The sequence below is a fragment of the Erpetoichthys calabaricus genome, chromosome 14 (assembly GCF_900747795.2).
Source record: "Erpetoichthys calabaricus chromosome 14, fErpCal1.3, whole genome shotgun sequence".
Taxonomy (NCBI): Eukaryota; Metazoa; Chordata; class Cladistia; order Polypteriformes; family Polypteridae; genus Erpetoichthys; species Erpetoichthys calabaricus.
Genome location: NC_041407.2, coordinates 55762323 through 55774912, shown reverse-complemented (window position 1 = coordinate 55774912; position 12590 = coordinate 55762323). Strand labels below are relative to the sequence as shown.

Sequence of the window (12590 nt, the reverse complement as noted above, 5' to 3'; positions counted from 1 at the left end):
TAACTTTTCCTAAATGTGACTACAACAAATATTAGAAACAACTGTTTTCTATTTTTTTTTTTAATTTCTTAATTTACAAGTATATTTACGTGGTGACATAGCACAGTGACTAATGCCACAGAGGTCCACAGATATTGATTCATGTCCTGTTTGATTCTGTCCTGTCCTGTCTCTGCCTATGTGTAGTTCAGTATCCCTGTGCCTTTGTGTGTTTTCAGATACTTTAGATTATTACTTTGTACATATCAAAGATGATAGGATTGCATTGCATCCATCAGCTTGATTGACTGACTTTCATATGCAGTAACTAAGCTATCACGATTCCTCCTCCAGAAGCTTTTTAAGGTTTCCATTGGATGGTTTCCTCCTACATGCCAAATATGTACATGTTAGTTTATTTGGCTGCTATAAATTACCCTGTATGACTGAGTGTGGATATGAGTGGGAGTTCTACCATGAAATGGACTGATATCCCTTCTGTGGCTGGTGCTTACCTTGCACCCAATGGTTCTAGGGTAAGTTTTGGTTTTCAGTGTTTCTGCAATGAAACTGAAGGCTGGCACTGTAGCATATTGCTGCAGCTACAGCCTCACAGTGAGCATGCAGTTTTTTTGTGTGTTGAACAATCACAGAAACCTCACTTAAACACATCCTGTTTCTACAGGGTAACAGAATTTTATTAAAAAAAAAGGAAGACTGTGCTCTGGTCAGCGCCTAGGTTTCCATTTAATTAGTATACAATATATGTATGTTGTTATCTTTAGGTTTAATTTTTCAGTTGCTGTTATTATCCATCTAACTATTTCCTGTGTTGTCTTCTTTCTTTCCTTAGTGTTGCCCAGTCATACATGTGGAAATCCAGGCCGCTTACAAAATGGCATCCAGCAAGGTTCTACCTTCAATATTGGGGATAAGGTGCGGTACAGCTGCAACCCCGGCTATATCCTAGTTGGACACACGGTGCTAACTTGCCTTGCTATCTCAGGAGGTACCGCTTCATGGGACTTCCCATTGCCTTTTTGCAGAGGTATTGTAAACTTACATTCTTTTAAGACTTATGTAATATGGATTAAAAATAAACAAACAAAACTTCAGCACTTGTTACATATACCGCACTTATTTTTATATTTTGAACGATCTCTGCTTCACCTTCCAGACAGTATGCCAGAACTGTGAAGAAATCTGTACGGTTTATAAATAAAGTTAATGAATTGGTGAAAATCCACTTAATAAAGCTTTCACTTTAAGCATGTGTGCTGCAATTGATGACATAATGCAGTTTATTAAGGCCAGGTAGAAACTGAGCAGAGAGCATAGACACCAAAGCAATAGTGTATGCAATGTGTTATAAAGGAAAAGAAGAGATTTTTTCCATTGTTTTCAAGTTCAATGTTACAGTTGAGAATTGGTGCAAGGTTTTGTCCATCAAGATTACTTATGGTTGAGTTGCAGCTCTTTGTTCATTGACCAAGTGTTTAAATGGTGCATCACAGTGGCATCTCTGAATGTCAGGTGCATGTGATTGATAAGTCTTTATTAAATGACGTAAAGACGTGGCCCTATGAGGAAAACTAAAGACGTGGCCCTATGAGGAAAACTAACAGTTTAGCTGAAGTTAAGAGGGCCTGGCAGCTGTCTCTTAAGTGAAACACTTGTGGAAAGTAAAGTGGTTAATGCCAGTCTGCCCTACAAGAATCACAAAAAAGTGACTTACTGGGCAGCCCCATTTAGTCATTTTCTATATTTTCAACAGACTTACTTTTAAGTGCAGGTCTACATCAGTCATGTAAGCCTTACAAATACCGTGAATCACAGACTACGTCCACAGGCAAGGCACAAAATCATCTTCTCAAAGAGCAGCCCTTTGGTTCTTCAAAATGGGAATCGGGTCAGTACAACTTGAGGACTTGCTGAAAGGACCTGGATTAATTCTATAAACATCTGACTATAGATAGATAGATACTTTATTAATCCCAAGGGGAAATTCACATACTCCAGCAGCAGCATACTGATAAAGAACAATATTAAATTAAAGAGTGATAACAATGCAGGTATACAGACAGACAATAACTTTGTATAATTTTAACATTTACCCCCCCGGGTGGAATTGAAGAGTCGCATAGTGTGGGGGAGGAACGATCTCCTCAGTCTGTCAATGGAGCAGGACATTGACAGCAGTCTGTCGCTGAAGCTGCTGCTCTGTCTGGAGATGACACTGTTTAGTGGATGCAGTGGATTCTCCATGATTGACAGGAGCCTGCTCAGCGCCCGTCACTCTGCCACAGATGTCAAACTGTCCAGCTCCATGCCTACAATAGAGCCTGCCTTCCTCACCAGTTTGTCCAGGCGTGAGGCATCCCTCTTCTTTATGCTGCTTCCCCAGCACACCACCGCATAGAAGAGGGCGCTCGCCACAACCGTCTGATAGAACATCTGCAGCATCTTATTGCAGATGTTGAAGGACACTAGCCTTCTAAGGAAGTACATGTATAACATGTACCAGATTGTTTAAATTAAAAATAAACTGAAGGATTTAAAAAAGAGAGTTTAAAAATACCAACCATAAGCAATGGGGGAGAAGAACTGCATAAATCTGTAAGACATTACAACTCTGGTGCAATAGGCTGCACAATCATGGACCAATGGACCTCTTATGTGATCAAGTTTTGTCTCTGTAAAGGTAAAAACTACAGGTATAAGGTCAGAGGTGGAGTGTGGAATTAATAAAATTCTGGGATTGAAAGCTTTAAATCCTGATGTTAAGATGGTGACTGTGGTCTGGAACACTAACACCAAAAGTAGAGGAAAAGATCTTTCATTTACAGTGATTGATTTGCCTGCATATACAATATACTGTGACATCAATAACAAACTTATTTTTTGCTTACTCTTCATGATTCAGTTTTCATAATGATTCATTTTTGTAGCCTACTATAATCAGAAACCATTAGCGAATAATAGACAAAGACTAAACCCAGAAAGGGATACTGGTCTATCACAGGGCACATCTGCTCACGCTGGGCCAAAGAAGTGAACACACGTTTGTGTTTGGCCTGTGGGATGGACTAGAGAACCTGAAGTCTACCTGAGCTTGTGGAGAATGCGCAAACTCCACCAGGCAATGACTAAAGTGGGATTGAAAGTCAAATTCAAGGAGCTTTTAAATGAATACATCCACCACTGTGCCACAGTGCCACCATTTTAGAACTGTATTTGTCTCGAAGCTGTCTTTCACTTTACAAATGAAATTAGATTATAGAACCGTGAATTCTAAATATTATTTTTGTGACCTTCTTTTCCAGAGTTGTATCTGATCAAGTTGATGTATGCAAGCCATAAAACATATAGGTAGTGAAACATGAATCAAAACTTTCTATCTTGTTACAATAACTGAATTCTAATTTAAATAGAATAATAATATTTTCCCTATTCTGAGACAGTTTTCTCACATTCCTTTCCTCCCTCTACAGTAAATGTCATTGCCTCGAGCTTATGTGGCCTACAGCATTTTCACTCCCAAAAACTTCAATAAATCAGATTGTTTTATGTATCCAATGAGGCATGCATTGCTGTGAGGGTCACCTAACTTTTTTGATACCTTATTTTCGTTCCAGACAGTCTGGGCCCCTCAAGCACTTGCTAAATGTCAGCAACAAATGTTTATTCACTGATAGCTTGCAATGTATGGCTGAATTTTTCTTTTTTGTGATATTTCAAATATATTCACCATGGAGGAGTTTTCTAAGTCCACAAAGTAAAGATTAGCTGGCTAATGGATGCATGTACTTGTTTAAGTGCTCGCAAAGTTATATAAATGTTATTTGGTAGAAGCAAAGGAATGAACGTAATTAACCTTTTCAAGATATAAAGTGTTTTTTTCTATGGTACGTCTTGATGCAATATGTGAAGAAAAGGGACAGAGGGAATGTTGGATACACACAGCAGTATGGATGCCATTAATAAAGTCAGTGACAAGATAGTCGATGCAGCATCAGAAATATCATGGGCCATAGCTGAAGAAAAGAATAAGGGGGTGACTGCGTATCAGGCTATCTTGAACCCTTTCCACTGATAGAATGCAAATTCTGCTGTTTATGTGATGAATGTGGCATTGTATGAAAGAACATACTAACTGGTGGAGCATGTTTCCTCCTGACTTACTGTAAATATCTTGAATTTTAATCTCAGGGAGTGCCTAGCGGATTGTAGCAGTGGTGTCTTCCCTGTGAATTTTCCCTATAAACCATAAAAATGAAACACTGTTGTTTAAACAAAATAAATATGAATTATTGGTGTGCAAATGCATTCTGTCTTTGAGTTTTTATTAGGCTGACTCCCCAAGTAGGGTCAGTTCTTGACCAGTGCTTCTGCCTTGTGACCCTGAACTGGAGTTAAGCAGGCTGGAGAGTAATGGAAGGGATTTGTTTAGCCTTCATAAGAGTGACAAATTATGAAATATTGCCTTTCTGTTCTAGTTCCATTATTTTATGTAGACCACAAAATATATGACTTAGAAATTGACTGTATGATGTTTGGGGAAATTAATTTTTGTTTATAGTATTTACTTCATCAAAGACCTTTATCAAATTTTTGTCTACGAAATATTTTTGTAACAATAAGTCATATTTAAAAACAACCGAGATAATAAAATGTAACTACATGCATGAGTAGAGTACATAAAATGTATGTTTTTTAATACCATTTTTGCATTTTAATGTAGCTAAAAACCAGTCCAAATAGGCTTGAGATGAATGAAACAGCTTTCAACTCAAATTGCATCAACTGATGTACAATTGTTAGTGGTGGGTTATGGAGAATGTACTGTATGACTAATTGTTGTTTATATTTCTTAAGCATACATTTTTTAAATTAAGTAGATGATAGAGAGTTAAAGTCTATTTTGGAGTCAACCTTCACCCATAAGAACAAAAGAAATTTGACAAGCAAGAGGAGACAGTTCAGTCCATCAAGCCTGTTTGTTTAGCTAATAGCTAAGCTGTCCCATTATTTCATCCAGATTCTTCTTAAAGGTTGTCAAGGTTTCTGCTCCAACTACATGTCTCGGTAGTTTGTTCCAGTGTCCCATAACTCTTTGCATAAACATTGGCTTCAGGGCTTCAGTGATAAATGCACTTACACTTAATTTCCACTAATGTCCTCGAGATGTAATTCACCCTTAAGCTGAACAGCAAGCAGCTGCCTTGACAAAGAATCTAATGGAGTTTCAATAACTTGTAATGGGGATCTGGTTATTGGATGTGTAAAGGTGGAAAATATACAAGTTAAAAATAACCCGCTCTCAAGGTAAATTAGGAGTAAATTATTGAGGTTGCTCAAAATGTGTGTGTCTTTTAAAATGACTGAAAATCAAAATGGAAGTTTATGAAATTTCAAAATTTGCACAGCTCACTGACTTTGAAATGAAAACCCAACTTCCTTCACAAATTTCTCTGAAGAATAAATGTACCAAATTTTTATTATATTGGTCCACTAGAGCAATGCAGACAGACAGGCATTTTATGCCAGCACACCAAAACATGATGAAATGTCAGACGTAAAGTCAATTGATACTTTTGCGAGTTGTTAAAGAGAGAAGTGGACGTTGTGAATGACTTCAATGGCAGTGATGATTTATATCCCAGATATGCAAGGTTACATCTAGTGTGCTTTTAAATAAATGAGGACTTTGGAGTTTATCAGGAAAACAATGCAATTTGTTCAGGCAAGCTGTTGCTTAAATTACCTAATTGCTAGTTTCTTGAATCTATCATAGATTAACTTTAAAGGTAGCGCAAAATTTGCACTTCAAATAATTACTGATATTAGTGTGGAAATTATTAATATCATAGTTCTTCCTGAAATTCAGTTTCATCTCTGCTGCAAGATGCTGGCTGAAGAGCCCAGCCTTACAGAGTAATGTAAGCAGTTAGAACTTTTGTACCAGATCTATTCCACTATGTTTTTTGCATCCTACAGGAGTAGTAGTCAGGGAGCATTATTTAAGAATTGCACTTTAAATTCATGTGGGCAAAGTCCCAGAATTGTTCTTCCCGTGCTGCTTAAAGGTAGATGTATGAGTGTTGTTTGTATGCTTAAGGAATTTCAGTTTTGTTGAAGCAAGATAGAAACAAAGGTCAGCTAGCTGCCGGGCTCCTGTCTGCCGTTTAGCAGACATCATGAGCTCCCCAGGGCCCACTGTGTTGAGGGTTTTCGACCTGGCCTGCCTTGTTAATCGCCTGTCTCAACCAATTGGCTTTCTTTCAGCACTAGCATATATCACATTGTTCATAATATACAGAACTTCTAAAATTGGCCCTCAGTGAAGATTTTTTAATAAAATGAAAGTTCAGGTATTTTTTTTCTCCTTTCTTTGTGAAAGAGGGTTATATATATAGAACATGTTAGAAAGATTCAATCAAATTCAAAATGTACAAAGTAATACATTAAAAATAAACACATAAATAATAAATAAATCCACAGAAATACATTGTTAAGAAATCATTTGTGGCTTTTTAAGATTAATGTGTTTTTTCCTTATCCTTAAGAAAATAATAGACAAGCATGTTGATGGTCAAGGCTATAAGACCATCTCCAAGCAGCTTGATGTTCCTGTAACAACAGTTGCAAATATTTATAAGAACTTTAAGGTACTATAGCCAGCCTCCTTGGACAGAGGCACAAGATGAAAATCGACCCAAGAATGGGTAGAAGGATAGTGAGAATGCTAGATAAAAAGGCAAGGACAGCTTCCAAAGAGATGAAAGCTGAACTCCAAAGTCAAGGTCCATCAGTGTCTGATTGTATCATCCATTGCTTTTTGAGTAATGGTGGGCTCAATGGAAGAAGATCCAGGAGGACTCAGTTGTTGAAAGAAAAACAAAATACCAGACTGGAAATTTCTGAAATTCATATTGACAAGCCACAATGCTTCTGGGACAAAATCTTTTGGATAGCTGAGACAAAACTGGAGCTTCTTGGCAAGTTGCATCAGCTCAATGTGCACAGACGCAAAAAATGAAGCTTACAAAGAAAATACCACAAAACCTACTGTTGCTGCCTTGAGTCTGTGCACAGAACAATGAAATCTTCAAGGCTATCATGACATTCTGGAATGAAACATAGTGCTCATTATCAGAAAGCTCTGTCTCAGTCACAGGTTTTGGATCCTCCAACAGGATAATGCTCCAAAACACACAGCTAAAAGCACCCAAGAATGGTCAAGAACAAAACATTAGACTATTCAGAAGTAGCCTACTATTAGCCCTGATTTGAATCCTATAGAACATCTATGGAAAGAACTGAAACATGCAATCTGGAGAAGGCACCCCTTCAAACTTGATACAGCTGGATCTGTTTGCTCAGGGAAAGTTGGCCAAACTACCTGTTGACAGGTTCCGAAGTCTCATTGAGAGCAACAGGAGTCTCTTGTTTGGTATGATTGCTTCTAAAAGTTATGCAACAAAATATTAGGTTAATGATCTCATCATTTTTGTCCGTGCCATTTTCATTTGTGTTATTTGAAATAATGTGTTGAATCAAAACTCTAAACCAAAGTCTGATTTTTGTTAAGTATGGAATCAATAATGATTGGTGCCAATTACATTTGTAAGTTTTCAATTATTTCAGAGACAATTGTGGGTTCTTTCTTCGTGGAGGGGATATAAAGTTTCAATGAAGGCAGATTTCTGAGAACCTCTAAAAAGAACTGTCAATGATTCTAATGTTGGAAACGGTTAAAGAGTCCCCAGTTTATAGTCAAGCAGAGAATACGTAAGTGTAGAAAATTCACCACCACTGAGTTTATCCAGGAGTGGTCATCAAATTATACAAATCCTAAAAGTAAATACTGAAGGAAGTTAACAAGGACCATAAATGTAGAAAAATACCTACAAGTAGGTGCAGCAGGGGTAATTAAAACACTGGTTTACAACATTGTATGTGGAAAGATACGGGGAACTTTTAAGATTTTAAGATGCAGAAGAATTTTAAAAACATTTTGCCCATGGATGAGATTAAGGTTAACACTGTGTTACAAAAAAGGAGCCTATTCCCAATTTTACATAAAAGATAATGCTTTTGACTTCATATAGATATTGTGAAGCAGTGAATTTTAGAATTATGCTGGTAAAATATGAGTAAGATAATGTCAGGCAATCTATGTGTGAGGGTTAAGCTCCTCTGCAGAATGTGGCACATGTATTCCTCTCAACCATAGCAAGGCATGCACAGTTGAGACAGCTCTCATGGCTGGCAGCTGTACTTTAAAGTGATTATTGTTAAACTCTTTTTGAAATATGCTACATTCTAGAACTCCTGCTGAAGTTTTCTGCAGCATGGAGTAGAGTATGTCTACAAAATGACAACCTCGTAAACAGCCACTGAAAGTAAAAAGAGGATTATGACATGGCTGGCCGCTCGGTGAAATGAACAAAGAGAAGACAAAAATGGAATGGATCACTTACCTTGGAAATGTCCTCCAATGGCTATCATTGTCAAATTTGACACATTTTGGGAGAAAGACAACGTGCTCTGTCATGCCAAATAGAAGGGATTCTTTTTTTTTTTTTTTTTTTTTTTAAGAACAATTAGATGTACACTTTTCAGGGCTTTTCTGTGGTGACCACTTACAACACATCTGCATATAACAGTATTTTAGCAGTGGCTTCAGGCTGATATAGATGTTGGTTGTCATTATGAGACATTACTTATTGCACTACTGCGTGAAGAGCTTGGCATCTGAAATGTTGCAAAAATTCCAAAAAGATTCAAAAACAATGTTTTTGATGAAATGTAAAACAAATGTAAAGATATAGTTTATTTTATTCCTACAATAAATAAATATTTAAAGTTACCAGTCATAAGCTCAGAAAGAAAAAGCACATATACTACATTACAGTTTTTTGTGGTCAGATATATTTCCCAGAGACTTATTTAAATATTAAGACTTAGTCTAGGTTGAAAAGAGGTTACATGGGCCAAACATTCCACTTTAAATATTTTTAACAAGACAAGGGGAGTGGGGATGTTGATTCAAAAAGCAGTCTCTTTTGTAGCTACTGAGATAATAATCGGCCTTGAATGGCAGTATATTATGGCAGTTAAATTAAAGTACATTTATTCCTACAAATATGCTATATATGAACAAAATTTGAATAATAAAGTATTCATGGTTCTAGTTCCAATAAAGAGCTTTCATAAGCTTGCAATACCCTACTTTAATGGATTATCCACAACAGCAGATAAAATGCTTAGAACTACCTTGATAATTTCACATTTTGTCAAGGATCGCAACCTGCCCATTTCTAAGACAATATTCTTTTTTTCTGCCCTTACATCAGTGTTACTTACACACAAACTACTTCTAATTAATAAAACCTACTGCCTTCTCACATCTTCAGTTTTCAGTTTAGTTTATTTTTTGTTTAGTGCTTTTCACTGAATTTAGGCACTGAGCACTGTGACAAGTTTTCAGGTAAAAGTGCAAGTACAGATTCTACAAATTGCAAAATACAGAATTAGTTCACATAAAGACACAGGTGTGTTTAAAACACACACAACAAAGTAGGAACCAATTAACATAAACAGAAGCCAACAATATCTATCTATTAATGAATTGTTGAACTATGGCCAGATGACAATGGAGGAGTGAAAAACAATAACTCAACTCAGCCGTGTCTCTGTAGACAATAAACCACACCACGGTCAATTATAAGAGAGAAAATCAAAGGCAAAGTCAGACATAGTCACAGTCCTGGAGACCTTGGCCAACTAGTTGCCTATCCTGCCTCTTGGGCATTCTGTAGTGTAGTATGTGCTGGGCCATCCAATCTGATGAAAGAATATTTCCATCCGATGAGTAAAATGCTCTGAGTATCTGGGATGACTTTTCTGTGGGCTGGAGAACAGCTTGGTAGTAGAGCAGTGGCACCAAGTGCCACGTCAAGATACTGAGAAGAGAAACAGAATACAGAATGGTTAATGACAGTTTTTAATTATTGTATTACTTATATTTTTGTACAAATGACTAACAAACCAAGATGCAGTATGTACAGCTAATAAACAGTTCTAGTCAGGGTATTCTGGACTAAAGTAGCGAGTCTTCAGCCTGGATTTAAAAACTGAGACTGACAGGGCATCTCTTATGTTAGCAGGTAGGTCACTGCACAGCTTTGGGGCCCAGTAACTAAAACCTCAACCTCCCACTGTTATTTTATTAATCCTTGGATATCTTACTAGGCTGGCACCTTGAAATCTAAATTTGCACTCTGATTTGAAAGTAATAAGTTTAGTTAGGTAAGTAGGGCATTGGCTATTTAAGACTTTATATGTTAAAAGAAGGATTTTGAAATCTGCCCTAAACTTAACTGGGAGCCAGTGTAAGGACTTGAGAACTGGAGTTATATGTTCGGCAGCTCTAACCGTGTACCTCTTATTCTAAAACTTAAATCATTATTCTTCTCTAACAATGCACAGTTTGGTAATTTAACCCATTAACATTAGTTGATGAAGATTTTATTAAAATAATTTCTTCTTCTTCTTCTTTCGGCTGCTCCCGTTAGGGGTTGCCACAGCGGATCATATTCTTCCATATATTAAAATAATTTCTACAGTACATAAAATTATATTTCATTTTCTACTCAAATCAATATTTTAATAGAAAATGTTATGCTTTATTATGATTTGTAAATTATATATTTTTTATATTTGTTACATTTTCTGCTATGTTTATAATTGTATATTTTTTGTTTAACGCACCTCCATCTTTGTGTTTTGTGGTTGGGCCATCTTGGCATCACTCCTTCTGTGCCTTCTCTGTGGCTATATAAGGCCAGAGCTAAATTAGCTCAATTGAGGAAATCATTGCATTTGTTTATTATTGTGAGCACTGCTATTTTATTTGGATTTTTCTGGTTTCTCTGAGTTTCTTGTTTCTGTTTAAGGATTATGATTCTGGAGTAGTGTTTTTGGGACTTGTTTTGTGATAGGATTACATTTTAGGCAACTCTTTCTTTCCCCTTTTGCTTTGATTAGCATTTTTGCCTTTTCTGTTTTTGTCAAATAATTCCTTTAGTTACAAAAATTCTTTGTTTGCTCTTTTGTGTATAAGCTGAGGGTTGATTGTTATCCACTCTGTTGTGTGGTGTTTTGCCATAGTTTGAAACGTTTCATGTTATTAAGCCAGTTCCCCATGTTTGGGACCTGTTAGGCCAAAGCCTACTGGTCATAGTTCTGTGTAAGCTGGAATGGATGAAGCCCCTGGCCAGCTTTGTTGCTTATAGTATATTTTGGAGGCCTCACCACCATTTGTACTTGTTTTTTTACTTCAGTACAAAACAGATGCTAAAGTATCTTCAATGATATAAACAGGAAACAAATATGATTGAGGGGACAAAGCATTTCATAGAAAGTTATCAGAATGAACTACTGGTCTATTTAAAATTACTTATATATTATATATACAGTACAAGCTCTCCCACTGCTACAATTTACAAAAAAGGTTTTCATCATAGGAAAGGTGCTATATAAATAATATTATTATTATTATTAACAAAAAACACAGAGTAACTAATTTGTAAGTCACACTTCTCTCATTATAAACACAGAGAAAAGGATAATATTTGACCTTAAGTAGTGCATAATAAAGAATTTTGGAACAAAATGTCAGAATAGCAATGCAGGTACAACAAAAGTTTGTAAAGACTTTGGACTAACTGATGCATTTAAGTAATACTATAACAGAGGTTAAATGAATTAAGAGTGAAGGACTTGATCAAAAAATATCCCATTATGCTGCATACATGGTTCTCTATGGTTTATTAATGATCCATTTTTATCATTGTTTCTGGTATTGAATCTATTCCAGAAATCCTATAGGATAAGAGTGTACTGTTCCCAGAAAAATGTGTTCCATATTGAGATTAAGCTGAATCATCTTTGACAGATTTGTTCAATTAACCTAGAGTGATAATTAAAAAAAAATTTTAATTCAATTCCAAAGTTCCTATATCTCGCTATACTGTGTATTTAAAAGATCCTTTTTTAAATTGATATGTCATTAAGTTGAAATACAAAAAGGAAAAGTACAAAAAAAGACCAAGTAACACTACTTAATTTACACCGTTGTTACTGGGTCATGACTATATATACTTTAAAAAGATGGAAGTAAGTAAAAAAAATAAATAAATAAATAAAATAAAAATGAACCTTCCCAGTTGTGGTCTACCTAATTCTGTGTATGAAATGTTCCAACACTGCACTCTGTGTGGCACAAATTGAACAAACACTCTACCAAAGAATGAGTTTACAAAAGTTCTACATTAAGCAAGGCAAGAGGGATGTTCCTATAGGAGCTCATTTCAGCAACAATGGACACTGTAAGAAGGACTTTCAAGTCACACTGCTTATGGGCAACTTCAAAGCACAGCAAGAGAGAAAGGAATGGGAAGTTAAACTCATGCTAAAATGTAACACATTATGTCATGGTTTAAATTGAGACCAGTTATGAGGATTATTTACATCTCTCTAACTGATCCACATTGTATGGAAAACTCATCAAAAACTTCAAAAGACTGCTGGAAAGTTATCTTATC

The 12590-nt window shown here is 36.1% G+C and overlaps 1 protein-coding gene across 1 annotated transcript in view; it reads left to right on the top strand.

Moving 5' to 3' along the window:
• Positions 1–12590, top strand: part of csmd2 (CUB and Sushi multiple domains 2) — a 991046-nt gene that overhangs the window by 395082 nt on the left and 583374 nt on the right. The window contains exon 4 of the mRNA XM_051919055.1: positions 833–1027. Within this exon, the coding sequence (XP_051775015.1) occupies positions 833–1027 (195 nt within the window). The remainder of the gene's footprint in view (positions 1–832; positions 1028–12590) is intronic.